General features: G+C 40.4%; 1 protein-coding gene across 2 annotated transcripts in view; it reads left to right on the top strand.

Annotated features, from left to right (window-relative positions):
* Positions 1–1,536: 1,536 nt before the first annotated feature.
* LOC125919459 (ankyrin repeat and sterile alpha motif domain-containing protein 1B-like) overlaps positions 1,537–14,805 on the top strand; it is an 84,388-nt gene continuing 71,119 nt past the window's right edge. Inside the window, exons 1-2 of one of the 2 annotated variants that reach the window (XM_049626142.1) lie at positions 1,537–1,639; positions 3,719–3,898. In XM_049626142.1, coding sequence (XP_049482099.1) covers positions 3,815–3,898 — 84 coding nt within the window. In that variant the 5' untranslated portion in view covers positions 1,537–1,639; positions 3,719–3,814. Of the gene's footprint in view, positions 1,640–3,718; positions 3,899–14,805 lie in introns of those variants that run through there. The other variant, XM_049626143.1, reaches the window with a different exon arrangement.

Below are 14,805 nucleotides of genomic sequence, written 5' to 3'. Positions count from 1 at the left end.
CATACTGCTGGTTTAAAATCTGAATCAGTGTAGGCAGAAAGTCCAATAAGCTAACTGACAAATAGGCAAATAAAAATTCAAGATAGTGCAGGAGGAATGCCAGAGAATGCCCACCTCTCCTCTTTAAAACTTGAAAAGAGAGATTTTGTTTAGATCACTTACACTATGGGTATTGTACTTGAGGAACTAGTGACCCAAACAGTTCCAGTTCTGTCCTGGAACTACACGTGGGCAGAGAAGAGGTAAATGCATTTCTTATGAATGGATTTATAATATGTTCTTTTAAAACATCAGTAATATTTGGAGATGTGCCCAAACTTTGCAGTTTACCTTCAGGTAAAACAAATTTTGGAGTCAGGCAAACCTCATTCAAATCCCAGAGCCACCACGTACTGGCCCTTAGATAGACTACTTAACCACTCTGAACTTCAGGCTCCTCTTCTGTAAAGCAAGAAGAACCCCTTCCAGAGAGGGATGTTGGGATGGTTGAAAAAGAGTAGCATTTGCAAAGCTCCAGGAAGAGGTGGGAACTGAGACTGTCTGCAACTCTTGGTTTCCTTTGTCACCTCTTCCACAGTGTGCCTTGTAGGGCCCTCAGACTCAAAATCCCATCATGGGGAGACTTTGAGTCTTCCCCCAGGTAGGTAGTGCTTGACTCCAACCCTCCTCTGCTACCTTCATCTACATTAAAATTCATTCTTTCATATTCATTGAACCCCTGTTATTTCAAGCATTGCTTTAGGCATTTGGGAAATCATAATGATAAAGATACACCAAAGCCTTGCCTGCAGGAAGTTTACCTAGGGGAGATGGGTACACACACACACACACACACACACACACACACTGAACCTATAAATAAAGTTATTTCAAAGAATGATAAAAAGAGGATCATGAAAAAAGAGTGTGATGGGGGTTGAGGGCATGGTTCTTTTAGTGAGAGGAGGGAGAAGGCTTTTGTGAGGAGATAACACTTGAGCCCCAGAGGGATGAGAAGGCATCATTTGAAAATCTTGAGGGGACCATTCCAGGCAGATGGACAAAAGGGATAGAGGCCCTAAGGCAAGAATGAGTATGGAACGTTCAAGGAACAGAGAAGGCTAGTGTGGACATCCTGAATGGAGGGACACAGAGGGAGGCAGAGGGCAACCAGCCCTGTTGGACCTTGGGGCCAGGTCAGGACTCCGATTTTATTCTAAGAGCAATAGGATTCTGTGTATGGGAGAGTTTTCTGCTGGTGCGGGTTAAAGTGACTTATCCTATGGAAAGGGTGGTGGTTGATGAGAGGAGATCTAGACTCCAGGGCAGCACCAGCAGGAGGAGCCGTGTCTCTGCTCTTTTTTCCAACCCCCACTCCACAGCCACATTGGACTCTGCCCCTGCCATTCCCATCTTTCTGGACTTGAGGGCCCACCCTGATTTCACACATCTCTCATGGTACAGAGGTAACTGCACAGATCCCTTCATTTTTCATCTTTTAGGACATCTTTTTCTCAGATGAAATATTTAACCCAAATATATGTCGTTTCAGGTTTTAAAAATCAATTTGATTGGCCACAGGAAACGTATTTTGGCATCTCTGGGAGACAGGCTGCACGACGATCCACCACAGAAGCCCCCTCGGTCCATCACCCTCAGGGTAAGTGCCCAGCTTGTTCGTTTCCGCCTCCACTCTTATCCTCAGAAGTTATTGTGTGCAATAAAATGACATGATCGAAGCAATGGATCGAGAAGTACAGGCTGTTTTCCATGTGGTTTACCTTATTTATATAAAAACAATCTCGGTTTTGATTGTGTTTTGTAAGATGAGATTTGTTTCTCTCAATTGGTTAAATGTATACTTTTGAGATTGAGATGTACACATTACAAACCAGCACTTTTAAAGAACCACTCCCTCTGCCCCCTTCCCACATTCCCATCTGCACCAAGTGAGAGGAGATGAGTTTTAGGTCAAACTCCTCAAACCCACAGAACGAGAATCATTCAAGGACCACAGTTAAGGAAAGATAAATTGAAAGTTAACCTTAGGGTCTCCTGTTTTTTTAGGAAGTAAAAATTTGTCAGCTTTACTTCCTTCAAAAATTATGAATAGAGAATCCAGAACATTAATAAATGATTGCAGCTATATTTTAGAATTCTGGGGCCGAAAAACTAGAGAGAAAAGTATAGAATGGAGACAAAGATAACGTGGAAGGAGAAGGAAGGCAAGAAGGGCAAAGCAGAGAGAACAAGAAAATGAGAGTTGATTGCTGGCAAAATGGCAGTGGGAAGGAGCAGCCAACAGTCACTGGTTTCCATGAGACCCTGTTGGAACTTCTCAAAAACTCATCGAAAAGCCTGGATCTCCATGACTGGTTGGAGAGTTCCAACTCTGTTCTCCTTATTTCATCCTGCACTGGCTTCTGATCCATTTTCTGCACGTGTCAGCAAAGGCAGCAATAGCAAACAGTACACACAAGCATGGCACTTAGATGTACCTGCCAACAATGAAATGCAGTAGAAAGCCTCTTATCAGTGAACTTCAGAAAACAGCAAAACTACTGCCAGGACAGCAGAGGGTCAGGTGGGAGAGAAGCTGGTAAGACTGTGAGTGTGATTCCATTTTAAAGAAGATACACAACGATTTCAGGGAATACAAGAGATGTGGCTGGAGGAGGGAACCAGCAGGAAAATTGAGCACTGGGGAAATTGGGATACACTGGGACATTTGGAGACCAACCAGTTGGGGGCTTTGGGAGCAGTGAAAGTAAAAACAGGACGTGTTTTTCTTCCCAGTAAGGGAAGCCTCAAATAAATTAGGGGGAAAATAAGACTAGAAAGTGATTATTGTCTTACCTTCATTTCGCTACACAAAAGGAGGTAAAGATGTAGGTGCCTTCAGTGTAAACATCCTAAAATGCCTCTTTAGACAAGTAACTTCCTCCTACTTACTCTGCTCTCTTTCCTTCCCCTCCTGAACCTCTCCCTCCGGCTCCCTGGAAGAGATTTAGGAGAACAACAAACAGATCAAAGACAGAGATTCCCAAGAAAAAGTGCAGGATCTTAATCTGTCACAGGAGGCCCAGAACATCTGGGGGAGAAGTGGCCTGGAGATTCAGCACAATCCAACCCTCCTCTGACTCGCAAACCCTAGAGCCCAGCCGTCTGCCACCCCTTATCTGACTTCTGACCAGTTTCCCTCAGCTTGAGTCATCTTTGACGTTGAAACACGTCCCCTGTCATTATATGCATTGCTCTGCAGTCTGCGTGTGACATGCTGTGTTTCCATACTGTGTCCTCTTCCCTGCCTGATTGCCAGACCACCCTTTGATGGAGAATCAAGACCCGTTAGGTCCTACTGGGGCCTTCTTGTCATGTGTCACTACAGTGAGGACACTCTGTCCACAGGGAGATGCATCTCTTCCCTTGTAAACACACACAATCGCATCAGGGGTGCCCAGCATACGGGTGCCTCTCTCCTGAGCTCCTCCGTAGCACTGGTGTAGGAAAACCGGGCCTGACTCATTATCCTTGAAAACTTTGACCTGAAATACTTAGGGGGGAAAGTATTGCCTAGATCACGCCATCAATAAAATGGTAGAATGTCACCCATTCCTTAGCAGGTGATTCAGAAATGACTCCCCACCCCTGCAGTGTGTCTTGTCAGTATTTCACAATTGTGAAACCAAAGGTTAGCCACAAGAACATGGTATTTATTTCATGATGTATTTCCATTCAGGATCCCAGTGGTAATCACACTCCTCCTCAGTTGTCTCCATCACTTAGCCAAAGCACTTACACCACTGGTGGCTCCCTAGACGTTCCTCACATTATCATGCAGGGCGATGCAAGGAGGAGAAGAAATGAAAACTACTTTGATGATATTCCCCGATCAAAACTGGAGAGGCAGATGGCCCAGGTAAGGTGTTAAAAGCCTCTGTGATATTTTTGCCTTTCACCCATATCGAGTAATGCATTCTGATATTGAACACTAGCTTGCAGTGAGCCGATGGATGCCTGTTGTCCACCCAGCTGGAATTTTACCATCTTATGCTATGGCCTTCATTCCCTACTCGCTCAAACCAGACTGAAAACACACCTTCTGGGAATGGCTTGTATACCCAGGTCCTTGTTATCCATTCTTATGGGAGAAGTTGTCTGATCCCATTGCACCCAGAAAGTCTTTGTGCCAAAGGGAATCATCCCGCGTGAGAATGAAATCATAATGAAAATGAATAACAAAAGTCTGGGTTATAAAATGTAAATTGGTTAGATGACAGAGCAGAAGTTGGGGGGAAGTAGTAACTCCTCGTGATGTTGTTAATTTCCTTCCGGGTTAACATATTTGAATAGTATCACACTGTTGGGACTGGTTGCATCGTCTCACAATGTCACCTTGAGTAGTTGAAGGTGATGATGCTGCTTGACACAAAGAACTGAAAAGAGAGATCTTTCATGCTTAGCCCTCTCTGTGGTTTTGGTAGAGGTGTCCATGCCTCACCTGCCCTCAGACTGCCGCTCAGAAACATGAGTCAGCCATACCCAACAGTGGAACTGTTCTTAACACACATCCAGGGGGGCAGCTACGGCTCTAGCGTTTGTCCTCAAGATTCAAAGATTTGGATTTGTTGACAACAACTGGCAGAATCAACTGTTTTCATCCTCCTTCCAGGTTCAGACTGGTGTGTTAAGAGTTTTCTCTCTGCCTCCCACACCTAAGATGAGAATCTTGAGGTGAAAATTCGACTGTAATTGCTTTGCTTTGCTTGTTAAATATTTTTCTCAACTGTTTGGTGAGATTCTGTTTTGAAAAGCCTTTGGTAAACATTCTGTGCTGCCGCTCATGAAAGAAAAATGTGAAGAGAATGTTCTGGAAACCATGACTTTTCTGCTTGCAGATACCCTGGAGAGAGAGAGAGTCTGGTATATTGCAACTCCTTTTAGCTCTCTCAATATTGAATTGTTCTCTGGGATCTTTGTGCAGGGAATGGCAATGTTAGGATTACGGAGAATCTTTTCTTGAAGGGAGATGAAAATGTACAAGTTACAAGAAATGAATAATTTTCCTTTTCTCTCTTGTTAAGTATTATCTTTTAATCCTTATTCTTGTTTTCACTGATGTTCTTTTAGAGTCTGAAAGCTTTTTTCCCCCAAGCTGTTCATATATTTCCTGCTACTTGTTAGTATTTGTGGATCACATATATGTGGTTAAATTTCTGTAATGACAGCATTTCAGAGACATGATTTGTTTTAAGTTTGACCCATGTAGTCTTTATGTATTAGTACCAACTGGGTATTTTCTGAACCTTTCTATTTCCTGGGTAAAGGAGGATCCTTCCTTAAAGAGCATTAGCTACTGTTGACTATGCCAACTTCAAAAACAAAATCACCTATCTGAGATCCTCCTATAATTTATGACATTTCTGCACACAACACAGTTTTTTCAAAGAGGAAATTAATTACTCCTCTGCCTGCGTGTGAACACTCAGAGATAATCTAGCAAGATTTCTCCCTTAGGTCCCTCGTGAGATTAAAAGGCTAGTATTTCTTGTTGAATAGCCCAGATGTTTTTCCCATCACTCCGATTGGAAAGCATCCCTTTCAAGAATTGTCCTATCCTTGAGAAAGTTGAATGAACTTGTATCTGGCCAGGTGATAAAGGCCCAAAAGCAGAGAGAGGATAGATAAAAGGGTGGATGGGACGTGGCGAGACACAGAGGGTCTGTGTGGATATGCTTGTTTTCCTCACGTGTACTGCTCACAGCAATCGAATGACTGATGTAGACATAGGCCAGGAGCCAGGAGCGTATTAGACCTTTCTGAAATCCTGCCGCTCAATACAGCACTTTGGCTGCAGAGAAAGCAGAGAAAATAGGAGATGGCACTACAAGAAACTAATCAATAAGGGAAAGAATTCTGGGATTGCAACTCTTTCGGTTGTGTTAATTGCAGTTTTTTGTTTGTTTCTCTTGAGAATGTTTCCTAGTCTAGAAATGCCAGAAATCGTGGAGAAATGAATGTGTACCTTTTAAAAATAGTCTCAAAGCTTTAACCTGTCAAAATATGAAATACTCTGTGATTTTGTTGTTGAACAGTTTTATTTTTTTTTAAGTGCTTTTCTATCACTCAACCACTCAATTGGTGTTTTTTTCTTATCCTTTCTTTTCTGGTCATTTGCTAGGATGATTTTTTAAATCCATTTGCTTTTTTAACAACCTGTCATGCTCTCCCCATGCCACATTTCTTCCCCGAGGCTATGTGCTTAGCCAATAAAGTTGGGTCTTCCTAAAGACTTGGATTAGAAATTAAAATTTCGGTAGGCAAGCAGCTAGTTACACCTCCATCCAACCAGGAGCCTGGTCCCTGAGGTTCTTTCCCAGGACCTTTCTCCCAAGGGGCTTTCATTGCATGGGTAAGGCTCACCTAACCAAACAACACAAGTCCGTCTTCAGGCTTGCTAATTTACTAAAAGAAAGGAAAATGCAATTAAGAGAAAAATCACCAGGTCAGAAAATCTGTTCTCAGCAGAGACTCCACCAGAGTGATCTGGGATTCTAGTCATAGGCCAGAAACCTCAAGTTCTTGGTGGTTGCAATAATTCATAGGAGTGTTGCCCTCTTAAGATCTACTCAGTAGATGTTTGGAAGTGTTTTGCTTAACCTAGAAAACCAATGCTTACAGTTAAATTGAGATACATTTAATGTCCGTTCCACTATGAAATTTGTTCATTGGCAAATGATTTTCAAAAGTAACACTAGAGCGATGTTTAATTATCGGTGTTCAGGTTGAACTAGTATGAAAAATACCTATCTTGGAATCCAGTGGCTTTTAAATACTGTGGCTATTGTTTGCTTTTATTCTGATATAAATAATATTCTGGCATCAAATTGTCTTAAATGAATATGTGAGAGATGGAATTGAGTTCAGTACTAATAACATTTTTTAAACCACTGAACATAATGATATAATCACATCTAGACAATGGGTTTCTGTCATGCTGAAAACATCACTTTTCTGGCCTACAGTTCTAAATTGGACTCATTAGCTCAGAAGCTCTGAAATGCTCCCATATTTCCCTGCCTCTAATAAATGAATGTCACACTCACGTTTGTATAATAATAACTTAATGCCCATAGAGCTTTTAAATTTTCAAAGTACTTTCACATCTATTATCTCATTTGAGTACAAACGAAGTATCCTACACAATTGCTCATGTGCACATAGCATGTGGCTGATCAGCTTTTCAGTCTGAGTTCTGTAGTGAGTGAAAATAAAGTGAAACTCTGGAAAGCCGATCAGAAGGGGGATAAATATTTCCAGCATTTAGGGCCTACTCGCCATCTTTAGAAATGTTCTCAAGTGATATTTATTTAGAAGTCAGAATACTCTGAAAATGAATAATAAAAGAGAGTAATGGGGCTAATCAAGTTAAGGGACCACAGTCTCCAAAGTTACTAAGAAACAAGAAATTCCCAGTGTGAAACTTCCTACCATTTATAGAAGGCCTTCATTTACAGAAAACACTTATGGAAAAATGAAATGATGCTTTTAGTTTCACAAAAATAAAGAGGACTCCTAAATAGTAAAAGAAATACATATCTTTGAACAAATTTTAGCTTGATATTAATGAGGAAAATCCATAATGTAGAAGTCCTTAAGGCTCTCATCTAAATAAAAATACCAGTATTTGGGGGCAGTTACCTTATCTGATGCACACTAACCTGAGAAACAGGCATTATCCACATTTTGAAGACAAGGAAACTGAGAAACCACATGACTTGTGTGGTCTGGGTCACATAGCCAGAAAGAAACTAAATCAGAACTCACCTAGGGCGTTATGTAAGGCACTGCAAAGGCTTGGTCTGAATTGCTCCTAAATCAGTACTGTTGATACCGTTGAAATGCCAGTGTTTCTTGATCCAAACAGTATCACTTAATAAGTATGACTAGACCAATTACTTCTTTATTTGAAAGCATTTAACATATTAGTTCTACAAATGTTCATTCTTTTGATATTGTTAAAAGAAGAGAAATGGAAAGGGAGTCAGATAGAAGCCCCGCCACAGCCAAATCCGTGCCTGGGATTCCATGTGCTTTATCTTATCTGATCCTCACAATGTCCCTCCTGTACTCGAGGAACCCTGGGTGGGTAAGAGCTGTGCCTCATGGCTTGAGTCAGCACTCAAGCTCTGTCTACCTGACCGTATCCTGGTTCTTCTATGGCTCTTGATACCTTGTGGTATCTGTTTTAAATGATATAAGTATTTTTTTAAGTTTATTTATTTTTAGAGAGACAGAGACAGTGTAAGTGGGATAGGGGCAAAGAGAGATGAGAGAGAATCCCAAGCTGCCAGCGCAAAGCCCAGTGCAGACCTCGAACTCATGAAACCACAAGATCATGCATGACCTGAGCCGAAACCACGAGTCAGACACTTATCTGACTGATATAAGCCCCTGAATGGTGTAAATATTTTTAAATGACATAAAACATTTTCATAAAAGTTCAACAAATACAAACTTATATGCTGTAATAGATTATACTTATGTGGGTGTAGCAAGAAGAATGACAATAAAATCACTAGTAGTTTAGTGGAACCTTATTGAATCAGCTTTTTAATGAATCATCATAAAACCCTTTAATGCAAAACTATAATGGTTATTTGTTGAGCCTTTTGGTGGAGACCCTCTCTGCACAGCTTGGTAGAACTCTGCCCTGTACACATGTTTGTGAAAGCTTTGTATGTGGGTGGGGTTTACTGTGCATACAGAGAGGTCCTTGTGTGTGGTTTCTCCAAACAGTGGATGCTGTTTCCTTAGTGGCTTATTCATTTGGAGTTCTGATTTGGTTTCTTTCTGGCTGTGTGACCTGTACCAAGTCATGTGGTTTCTCCGAACATCAGTTTTCTTTAAAATGTGGATAAATCCTGCCTCTGGGATTTGTGTGTATCAGATAAGATAAGTTATGTGAAAGCATATTTGTATGTATCAGGTAAGAAATTTATGTGTAAATACATAGATGATATGACTCTCAATTCAGATGTATCACCCGTGGGTCCCTGGTTCATCAAAGGGCCAGTTAATACCAAAGATATCAGAAAGGTAAATGCTCATTCAGATGGTTGTAGCATTCTATAAAGGCCATCTTTTTGTTCTAGTATTATCCATGCTTAGAATATATAATAGACAGTGGAATTGGAATTTTCCTCTTTATTATTTTAATTATATAAATATGAAGGCTCCCAAGAAGTGTCTTATGATGGAGAAGGGATCTGTGTAGTGATCACAAAGCCAGGAGAAGCAGAAGATAGATGGAATAATTCTCTACAAATTCAGGTTACAAAAGTAGGTAGCACTCCTTAATCCCCATCACCTGTTTAACCCATTCCCTCACCCCCCCCCCTTGTGATGAGCACTGGGTGTTGTATAGAAGTGTTGAATCACTATATTGTACACCTGACACTAATATGTGAACTAGCTGGAATTTAAGTAAAAACTTTAAAAGAAAGTATGTAGCAAAGAATATCTTACAGTAATGGCATGTTATTATTTTAACATGGTGAGGTAAAAACATTAAGTGACAAAGAAGGGATTATTTTTCTCTTAAATGAAATTTACAACTTGCTTGAAATGTACAGTACACAAAATTAGCTAGAGAGGCATGAATATCTCAAAAAGCCATGAGGCAAATGCTTAGCCATCTTTGGGAAAGAAGGAAGATGGTAATTGATTCTATCATACTTTTCCCTGGGAGAGAAAGTCTATTGTTTCTAGAAATACTGCCCACTGCTCTGGCATTATGGGAATTTACAGATTCAGCCTTTAGAAAATAGCACAACTATGTTAAAGGAATAACATTTTACAAAGTGATTTTTCCCTAAAACTAACAAGTTTTCTTATTACTGTGTTAACATCAGATTTTTTTTAATGCCCATAGGTTAATGGCTAGTTTTTAATTTAGATTCTTATCACCTAGCCACTACTCAGAAAGGTTCAGCCTGTCCATGACTTCAGAATTTTCTTCCATGAAGGTCTAAAGAGCAACTCCTGATACTTAAGCACAGACAGATAACATATAACCAAAAAAAGAAGTTGAAGAATAAACTCGATAGGCTCTTCCATCAGGAGCTTCCGACTTGACAGCTTGTCGAGTTGACAAGCTGACATACCAGCTTCAGAGATAACTTGGGATGTTGATGATATCTGTGCCCAGTTTCAAGCCAGGAATTCGAGACCACCAGCCATCTATTCCCAAAGGCATCACACCAAGCAAAAGTGGACAACATTGCTTTCATAATTGGAATTTAAACCTGATGTGTGCACCCTTTGTTTATTAACGTGGACAGCTAATTGTCTCTTCTCAAAATATATACTGCCCTCCCTGTCACAACTTTGGGGTTAGAAATTCCAATGTGCTTAGTGTCTTTTGGGAAATACTGAAGTGTTACCGTCTATCCTATACCTCAATTTAAAAAAAAATAATGGGAAGAAGTGGGAAAAGCACTCAGATGGGTTCGTTTTCAGATTTTGGTACTCATCTTACAAGTCTGGATTCTTTCATTCTCTGTCAAGTCCATCAGTGAGGTAAATTAGACGACCAGGAATTTGTTCTGACAGACTCCAGTCAGACCTAAATAGCTCTGTTCATTTTGCTAAAGAAGCTTTGATGCCTCCACCTTCCCTCCATGTCCTGGTACTTAACCAAAGGGAACGTTCCCAATTAAAAACAGACTATGGATTTTTTTTTTAAAAGAAAGATCGGTATAAAAGATCCTATTTTCAACTGAATAAATAAGAAATCTGACAATATATAAAAACCCTATTTCAGTGGAATTGACCTCGTGATATTTAGTGGTGCCTTAGGCTTGCTAACAGGGAGCAGCTTATTCACAAAGAGGCACACCAGGCTATTTTTCCACTTGTTAAATCTTTGGAATGTTTCTCATTATATTCAGTCCAGTTCTTGGGTCCACAGGTCAGAGTTTTGGCTTTTCTGATCTGACCTTGATAAATTTTCAAGGGTAGGAGAATCTTCTTATTCTCCTTCTCCCTCTTCCTTTTCTTTTTCCAATGTAAAAAAAAAAAAAAGAAGACAAAATTTTTTAGAAATCTGGCTGATTATGCGGTCCTGTCTCAGTTAATTCCATTTGTATATGACTAAAGTAAAATTCCAGTAGGGACTCTTCTATGTACGTGCAACTAACAAAAATCCAACTCAAGGTGTCTTCAGTTAAAAAGGGCATGTGTTTGAATTATTTCACTGCCAAGTCCAAGTAGACCTGGGTCCAGATGCTCATATGATGTCTTGCTCTTTGGCTCTTCGTGTCTCAGCTCTGCTCCCTCTGGATTGGCTCTTTTCCCAGTCTTTCTCTGTATGAGGGAGTTTCAAATCCAATTCCTGTTCAACTGGAAACTATGAGAAAGAGGGCTTATCTTTCCAAGAGTTCCCCCCAAAGTCCTGTCATTGGGTCCCATTTGTTCAGATCAGCCTGTTTTGGATCACTTATCTGTCCAAAGCTAATCACAGAAGAAGGTGTGTGTGTGTGTGTGTGTGTGTGTGTGTGTGTGTGTGACAGAGAGAGAGAGAGAGAGAGAGAGAGAGAGAGAGAGAGAGAGAGAGTTTGCCTGGAGGTGGTTTTAGCTCCACATGCACCACACAGATTGAGGGGTAGAAAAGGAGCCCCCTCCCATGGACAGAGTGCCATGACCAGAAATGGGAATGTCTTCTATGCAGGCAGAAATATCAGTAGTAGGCACCTGAATAAACCCATTTTGACATTCTGAGAATGTCTGGCAGAAAAGTTGTTTTATTACGTAAGTATTGATTTCAGTGTTTCATACTAAACTTGATGAGATTTTTTTAAATTTTTTTTTTAACATTTATTTATTTTTGAGACAGAGAGAGAGCATAAACAGGGGAGGGTCAGAGAAAGAGGGAGACACAGATCTGAAACAGGTTCCAGGCTGTAAGCTGTCAGCACAGAGCCCGACGTGGGGCTCGATCCCATGGACCGAGAGATCATGACCTGAGCTGAAGTCGGACGCTTAACCGACTGAGCCACCCAGGCACCCCCGATGAGATTTTTAAAATACCAGATTTGGGGTTGGTTGCCTGGCTGGCTCAGTCAGTGGAGCATATGACTCTTTTTTTTTTTTTTTTTTTTTTTTAGTGTTTATTTATTTTTGAGAGAGAGACAGAGAATGAGCAAGGGAAAGGCAGAGAGAGAGGAAGACAGAGGATCTGAAGCAGGCTCTGTGCTGACAGAAAGCCTGATGCAGGGCTTGAACTCATGAACCGTGAGATCATGACCTGACCTGAAGTCAGATGTCCAAACGATTGAGCCACCCAGGCACCCAGAGCATGCAACTCTTGGTATCAGGATTGTGAGTTTGAGCCCCACATTGGGTGTAGGGATTTCAAAATAAAATCTTTAGGGGAGGCTGAGTGGCTCTGTCAGTTAAGTGTCCGACTTCAGCTCAGGTCATGATCTCACAGTTCATGAGTTCAAGCCCCACATCAGACTCTGTGCTGACAGCTCAGAGCCTGGAGCCTGCTTCAGATTCTCTGTCTCTTCTCTCTCTGCCCCCCTTCTCTCTCTCTCTGTCTCTCTCTCAAAAATAAGTAAATGTCAAAAAATAAAATAAATATATAAAAATAAAATCTTTAAATAAACAAATTGGATTTGAAGTCATGAGATCAGGGTTAAAAATCCCATCTCTGTTATCTATTACTTCTGTAACCCTGAACAAGCCTCTTAGCCCTTCAAAGTCTTAGTTTTCTCTTCCTAAAATGAAATTAATGCCCATCTCACATTATTGTTGTGAGACATATAAGTAAAGTGGCAGCTGTCAAAGTATTTTATAAACTCTAAAGCTATATGTTGGGGTGGTTTTATTAGAAAGTGTCATTATTTTGAGATAACTTCTACACTATGCTTTTTCAAAACAACTGGGAATAAATGCACTGTAGAGTAAAGCTCATAATATTTATCCTAGTTTTACAAAACTATTTCTATTTTCCAACTGCTAAGCCCAAACTGATACCCCTCCAATGATATGGAAACAACAGTGCTTAGTTCGAACAAGAAGTTCCTGTCTATGTTATAACCCAATTATTATTGGAGCCCTTTGGAAAGGATTTATGGATGATATCCTTATTTAAATACCTTTAAATACTTTATGAGTTAGCATATATTAAAATCTATCATTAGATTTTATATTTTAAAAAATTATTTTTCTTTTATAATGAAGTGTATGTTGACTGTGTAACAGCAAGCCTGACTCTTCTTTCACCATTTTAGAATTCACTATAATAAGCACTCTGTAAATACTTGTCGCCAGATTAATTTACACAAGGTTATAGGCACCACAACGCCGCAGGTTTCTAGGACTCCAGATTAGACACATATTGGGATAGCTTCAAATCTTTTAGAGAGACTGTGTGGAACAGTAGCATGCCTCCTGCCTAGCTTAGATCTGGTAGTTAGTTCATCACTACTATCGTCAGAGGCAGTACCAATTAATACAACTTATAATGAGGAGACTGAGGCATGGAGAGCTTATGTTGCTTACCCAAGGCTTCATAGATTGTAAGAAGTACAGGTAGGATTTGGACCCAGTCAGGCTTCACAACCTGTGCTTTAACCACTGTGTTGATTAACACCCTGTGCCATCTTGAACCAAACTGAGTACCAGCAGACATAACACATCCCAAAGTTCTAGAACCCCAAATGGCTCTAGTCCAATATTTTGAATCCTTGACAAATTCTGTTAATAATATTTAATGTTTTATATAAATGCAAGGTTAGTAGAGAACTGAACCTCTAAGGGAGCATGGATAAACTTTGTAAAGAAAATCCTTCACTCTTGACATACATTCTTTACAAATCAGGAGTAGCAAACAGTTGCTTCATGTAAACAGTTATAAAATGACATGACCCCTTTTCTCTCTTTTTAATATTTGTATGTTTATTTTGAAAGAGAGAGAGACCCATGTGCAAACAGGGGAGAGGCAGAGAGAGAGAGAGGGAGAGAGAGAATCCCAAGAGGCTCCATGCTGTTAACACTGATCCTGACACAGGGCTTGAACTCACAAACCATGAGATCATGACCTGAGCTGAAATCAAGAGTCAGACACTAAACCAACTGAACCACATGATGCCCTGACATGATAGGGTCTCTAATGAGGTTTGAATGCAGCATCACAAAAATTTGAAGTAACTTGTGTTAATGGCTAGAAGATTCTTCTGTACTTCTGTTAAAGAAAAACAGAGAAACTTAGAACGGGAAGGGGCCAGAAAATGTATCTAGTCTTGTAACTTACTACAGCACCCCTCCTAATACATCCTTAATAGACAGCCACAAGTTTCTGCTTAAATTTGTCACTGGAAAGGTGGCCCCCACTTTGTGAAACAGCCCTATCAGCATCGTAAAATTTCTAACTGATAGAACTTTTGCCTTATGTTGAATTGAAATAAGCCTTCCTAAAACTACTACATAGTTAGTTAGTGCTATCTTCAGAAAACATGAAGGATAAATCTGCTCCCTCTTGCTGAGAATAGCTAAGACTATAGACAATTTGATGTTTTCCCCTTACTCTATTAATCATATCTAGCTCCTTGCCAATATCATTCTGATAGTGGGATATGGGCCTCACAGCATCCTGACTCCCCAGCTCTGGGCACATCTGCTTCCTTGATGTTCATGCTCGACAACATTAACATATCATTAACTCCTACTGAGCTTTCCTTCATGAAAATTTCCCAGCCTTTACCAATGGCCATGAGCTGAGCCGTGCCTCTTTTCTCAGCCCTCGGTGGTGGTGGTGGT

This window comes from Panthera uncia, chromosome B4 (genome assembly GCF_023721935.1).
Source record: "Panthera uncia isolate 11264 chromosome B4, Puncia_PCG_1.0, whole genome shotgun sequence".
Lineage (NCBI taxonomy): Eukaryota > Metazoa > Chordata > Mammalia > Carnivora > Felidae > Panthera > Panthera uncia.
Note: the sequence above shows the minus strand (reverse complement) of the source record. Positions and strands in the feature narration are given on the sequence as shown.